The 5,555-nt window shown below is 51.3% G+C and overlaps 1 protein-coding gene across 1 annotated transcript; it reads left to right on the forward strand.

Moving 5' to 3' along the window:
* Window positions 1-504: 504 nt before the first annotated feature.
* On the forward strand, window positions 505-3,996 carry LOC101972657 (aurora kinase C). Its single transcript, XM_078031493.1, has 7 exons — window positions 505-650; window positions 790-829; window positions 1,048-1,239; window positions 1,534-1,672; window positions 2,603-2,751; window positions 3,387-3,561; window positions 3,746-3,996. Exons 1-7 carry the CDS (start codon window positions 539-541, stop codon window positions 3,914-3,916), a joined length of 978 nt encoding a protein of 325 aa, XP_077887619.1. The 5' UTR covers window positions 505-538; the 3' UTR covers window positions 3,917-3,996.
* Window positions 3,997-5,555: the final 1,559 nt, after the last annotated feature.

Raw genomic sequence — 5,555 nt, forward strand, 5'->3', positions numbered from 1 at the left:
AATAAATACATACATACATAATGATCTTTCCCCAACACACTCTAGATCAAATGCTCTGTCATCTATTGGTTAGGGAGTTTTTGTTGTTGTTGTTGTTCTTGGTTTTTTTTTCAATTATACTTAAAAGACATATCCCTTTTCCCATCTAAAAATATTCAATTTGGAACGTTTTTGGAAGATTCCCTACTTTCCAAACATATAATATGTGCTCTGATTTTCCTATATTTGAGACCAAACTGATTACAGGGTCCACAAAGACCCAGAGCAGGGAGCAGGACCTGGCGACCTGAGACTCCCGCCCCCAGCGCGCACGTGCTCTTTCAGCCTGCCCCGCCCCTGCCCCGCGCCCCGTTCCGCCTCATTGGCCGGTGCTCCCACAGACACGCCCACCTCCCGCTTCCATTGGGCGCTGGAGTCAGGGACTTCGACTGGAGGCTGGGGCACCGCTATAAAAGGCGTGAAGAGGAGCAGCTCCGGATCCTGGCACAATTCCTCCTGTGCACGTTCGCGTAACCTCCTGGCGGCTTTTCCCGACCATATGGACCCCGGAAAACAGCTCCAAAGCGCTCAGGAGGGCCCTGCCTCGCCCACACCTGTATCGTCCTCCACCCGGAGGCGGCGGTCGTCTCGTGCACCGCGTAGATCCGCAGGTGAGGGGGGAGCAGCGGAACCTGTGGGCAGGGGCCCAAGGGCCAGTCCCTGGAGGGGTGGGTGCGCTGAAGAAAGAGTTTGACACCTCTCTCTTTCCCTGCCCCCCTGCCCTCCCTCCCTCCCTATTTCTCCTCCCAGGAGCTGCAGCGGGGCAGACGCGACCCGGAATCCTCGCCGTGTGAGTGCTTAGCCTTGGCATCTGGAAGGGGAATGGGGGGCTTCCGAGGGCGCCAAGCTCGGCCTGGGCGAGTGCAGTGGAGGGTCGGCGCCTGTACGTGCGCTGCTGTTTTCCAACCAAACACCCCAGGCTGGGCCCTCAAGACGGGCAAGAGGACCTCGGGCCCCTTACTCCCCTCCACCTGCAGAACTGGGGATCCTTTCTTCCTGTCCACTTAGGAAGCGCTTCACAATCAAAGACTTTGAAATCGGGCGTCCTCTGGGCAAGGGCAGATTTGGGAACGTCTACCTGGCTCGACTGAAGAAGAACCATTTCATCGTGGCCCTGAAGGTCCTCTTCAAGTCCCAGATCGAGAAGGCGGGACTGGAGCACCAGCTGCGCAGGGAGATCGAGATCCAGGCGCACCTAAGGTAAGGACAGGCTGTGCCTGCGCCTCTCACGCTGGCTCTCTACACCTGTTTCCCCTTCCTGCTGCACATCCCAACTCGGCCTTTCCCACTGCCCCCAAGTAAGCCCTGGGCCTTGATTTTTCTGTGCTGCTCATTCCAGTTGGACCATATAAAGTTTCCTCCCTGGGTGGACATCCCAATCCTGACTACGGTCCCTGAGCCCAGCACAGTTTGCCCCTTGTGTGACCTGTCACTGTTGATAGCAGCAGTTTGGGCTCAGGGAGAAGTTTGACCCACCCTCTGTCCCTCCTGCAGACACCCGAACATCCTACGCCTCTACAACTATTTCTATGACTCTCCCCGGATATACCTGATTCTGGAGTTTGCTCCCAAGGGTGAGCTCTACAACTTGCTGCAGAAAAGCGGCCCCTTGGATGAGCAGCACACAGCCACGGTGAGGGGGCCTGGGCTCTGGGGGCCTTGGGCTCACTGCCGGCCTGTGGTGGGGTGGGGGGCTCTGGCTGGTCAGATTGCCTTATAAGTTGATTTCTGAATTTTATTCTCAGAATTTGAGATAGTGAATAATCCTCACATTTTGATACTTTAGTTACCCTAAGTGTACCCAGCATATTACTTGTATGTGTAAAAGTTGAAGTCATTTCTTGAATCTGACTCTACTCTCTTGTACAATATAAGGAGCCAAAAACACTTGTTGAAAGGCTATGAGGGATATACTGAATAAATGTATGGAACTCATAACTAGACGTTTTTTGTTTTTGTATTGTGGGAGGGGGGTGGATTCTGAGAATTGAACTCAGGGGCACTCAACCACTGAGCCACATCCCCACCCCTGTTTTGTATTTCATTTAGACACAGGGTCTCACTGAGTTGCTTAGTGCTTCACCATTGCTGAGGCTGGCTTTGAACTCATCCTCTCCCTGCCTCAGCCCCCAGAGCCTCTGGGGTTACAGGCATGCACCACTGTGCCCAGCAGTAACTGGAGATTTCTAGAGGGCACCAGGACAGGACCCACAGCCATGGCCATGCCAACAGCGGTGGCTGGTGGCCTGCTATCAGGATGAATGACCCCACTTAGCCTCCTGGTTCTCCTATTCCCTCTGTTGGGGCTCAAGTCTTGGGAGATGGTGATTGGCTCAGTGGAGGTTCTGTCTGGCTACTTGCTATGGGAGGGCAATAGGACCTGTCCAGTTCAACATCCATCCTTTCCCCTTCCCAAACTGGACCTCTGGTGCCACTAAAAGGTGGTGTTGGGGTGAGTTGCAGAGAGCAAGATTCCTCTGCACTCCCAAGGTTCAGGAGGAGCATTCTGTCTGATGGGAAGTGTGGAAGGCTTGCCTTTCAAATGTCTTCACTTTGTTCACAGATAATGGAGGAGGTGGCAGACGCCCTGACATACTGCCACAACAATAAAGTGATTCACAGGGACATTAAGCCAGAGAATCTGCTGCTGGGACTGATGGGTGAGGTGAAGATTGCAGACTTTGGCTGGTCTGTGCACGCCCCCTCCCTCAGGTAGGTCAGATAGTGGTTGGGTGGGCCCCGGGTGCCAGTGAAGAGTGGTCCAGTTGAACTCATTGCAAATGTAAGACCCAGATAGATACAAACCTGGGTTTGTACCTGAACACTGCCTTTTTAAAGTAGAAAATGGTCAAATATTTCCTGGGCTGGGGATGTAGCTGAGTGGTAGAGGGCTTGTCTAGCAAACGTAGGTCTCTGGGTTCAATCCTCAGTACTGCAACTTAAAGCCTTATTGTGGCCCAACTGGAACTTTTATTTTCTCATCTTTTTTAATGTGTGACTTTAGCAATAAGATTTCATGTAAATACCTAATAACTTATGAACCATTGCCCCATACTTCCAGCAGTATGTTGTTCTATAAGAATAGATTAGAATCCATTCACTGGGTCCTTAATGTACCTTCACTCTATTTCTTGATGCTGGGAATATTTTTGTGAAAGCGTTCAGGATCATGAGTTAAATGATTGCATGAATTTCAACACACAGTTGTTAGTGGTCCCGGTACTTGCTTTCTCTGTACCTTGGTCCATGTTAAACTTTGGTGTCTTCAAACTCTGGTGCTTGGGTGGGGACTTCCAGGATTTCCCTGATCTGGGCCTCTGCACAGTGCTCCCCTCTCCCTCCACCAGGAGACAGACTATGTGTGGGACTCTGGACTACTTGCCCCCAGAAATAGTGGAAGGCAGGACCTACGATGAGAAGGTGGACCTGTGGTGCGTCGGGGTGCTCTGCTACGAGCTGCTGGTGGGACGGCCACCCTTTGAGAGCCCCTCTCAGAGCGAGACCCAGAGGCGCATCCTCAAGGTGGGATGGCCACACAGCGGGCATATACGGGGAGCTGGGTGGGGGCAGCTGCTGAGCCTGGGGGGGACTGGGGCACACACATGAGGTTACCTGCTAGGGTCCCGAGGAGTGCCTCGAAGAGGCACAGAGAACATGGAGCAAAGGAATGAACCAGACTCCCCTTGTTTCTCCTTGGCCTCATCAGGTGGATGTGACCTTTCCCCCCTCAATGCCCGAGGGGGCCCAGGACTTGGTCTCCAAGCTTCTGAGATATGAGCCCTCAGAGCGGCTTCCCCTGGCTCAGGTCCTGGAGCACCCCTGGGTGAAGGCTCACTCCCGGAGGGTGTTGCCTCCCGGTGCTCAGAAGGCTTCCTGAGCCCATCTACCTCTGTCCTTCCTGTGCACCCAGGGAAGGGAAGGCTTCCTCGTTTGTCTTTTTAAATATAGGATGCTAACTAATAAAGACTTGAGTCATTTACTACAAGGACTTTTTGGTTCTGTGCATTCATGCGCAACTGGGCAGAGTGTTTTTTGTTTGTTTGTTTTTTGGAATCAGGAAAACTGCCCGAGATGGGGTGCTCTTGGCCTTGGAGATGGTGAAGATGTGGCTCCATGGTCGAGTACCCCCGAGTTCAATCCCCAGTACCTTTAAAAAAAAGAAGAGAAAGAGAGAAGCACAGCACTCCTGTCTCAGAGGCTGTGGTTCTGCCCATGAGCAGGAAAGGTGGCTTGGAAGGAGGGGACTGGAACCTCCCTGGGTTCTCTGGAGGGTAATTCACTTGTTAACTTGGGAGGTAGTCACTTCTGGCTCTTCAGGTACCATCCCCTGAACCTGGATGACTTCATGCCTATGGTGGGTATGCACTCAAGGACAGATAAATCTGCCTAAAAGGGGGGAGAAAGGGAGTGCTATTTCCCCTGAGATTAGGGAGGGGGGAGATTAGGGAGGAGATAGAAGAGAGGAAGACCAATAAAATGTCCATTTTAAAAACAGGTGACATCAGTTACACATCCATTGATTTACATATTGACAATACTCCTGTCTGTTGTATTCTGCTGCCTTTCCTCTACTATCCCCCCTCCCCTCCCCTCTCCTCCCCTCTTCTCTTTCTACCCCCTCTACAGTAATTCATTCCTCCCGAACCACCAACAATAAAAATAAATAAAAGAAAAAAATAATAATAAATAAAATAAAATTTAAATATAAAAAAAAATAGGTGACAGTGGCAGAACAGCAAGAGCTCTCTTCAGAGCATAAAGTGGGCACTGTTGCAGGAGGACTGCCTGTTTGTGGGAAGTTTACCAGGACTTTGTCTTAAAATATTGACAATCACAACATATCTAGGAACATTAGCATGATACAGACTTGTCCCTTGCTGGGTGCAGAGGTGAGCAGCTCTACTCCCAGAGGCTGGGAGGCCCAGGCAGGATTGCAAGTTTGAAACAAGACTCACCAATTGAGCCAGGCCCTAAGCTATTTAGGGAGATTTACTTCAAAACACAGAGGGCTGGGGATGGGTCTTAGAGGTTAAGTGCTGCTGGGTCCAACCTGTGGTGTCAAAATCCTCTCCTTGACTCTTCTCTTTTTGGTACTAGGGATTGAATCCAGGGTGTTTACCCTTGGGTATTTCTACTACACTAGCGCCTTCTCCGGCACTGACCTAATCTTAATCTTACTCAGGGAAACTTCTCTGCTAAGCCTCAACCTGGCTGCCATCTTGTCTTTGACCCACCCAGCCAGGTCTTACCAAAGAATCCTGTTATGTCCCTGATCTTATAATCTAATCACTTCTGATGCCTGGCCAAGTTCCCCACCCCCCACTGGGACTTGACCAAGAATCCTGCTGGGTCAGTTGAAGCAAGATCCCTGCACCCTTGAGAGAGAGAAAGAGAGAGGATCTATTTTTTTAGTTTTTGGCGGACACAACATCTTTGTATGTGGTGCTGAGGATCGAACCCGGGCCGCACGCATGTCAGGCGCTCGCTTGAGCCACATCCCCAGCCCTGTCTCCTTC

Source organism: Ictidomys tridecemlineatus, chromosome 15 (genome assembly GCF_052094955.1).
Source record: "Ictidomys tridecemlineatus isolate mIctTri1 chromosome 15, mIctTri1.hap1, whole genome shotgun sequence".
Taxonomy (NCBI): Eukaryota; Metazoa; Chordata; class Mammalia; order Rodentia; family Sciuridae; genus Ictidomys; species Ictidomys tridecemlineatus.

What these genes read in the sequence shown, in the direction of transcription:
- LOC101972657 (XM_078031493.1), top strand. Translation starts at nt 539, where the DNA reads ATGGACCCCGGAAAACAGCTCCAAAGCGCTCAGGAGGGCCCTGCCTCG. An exon ending in CGACCCGGAATCCTCGCCGT is followed by an intron (nt 830 to 1,047) that starts GTGAGTGCTTAG and finishes CTGTCCACTTAG; the next exon opens with GAAGCGCTTCACAATCAAAG. An exon ending in GAGATCCAGGCGCACCTAAG is followed by an intron (nt 1,240 to 1,533) that starts GTAAGGACAGGC and finishes TCCCTCCTGCAG; the next exon opens with ACACCCGAACATCCTACGCC.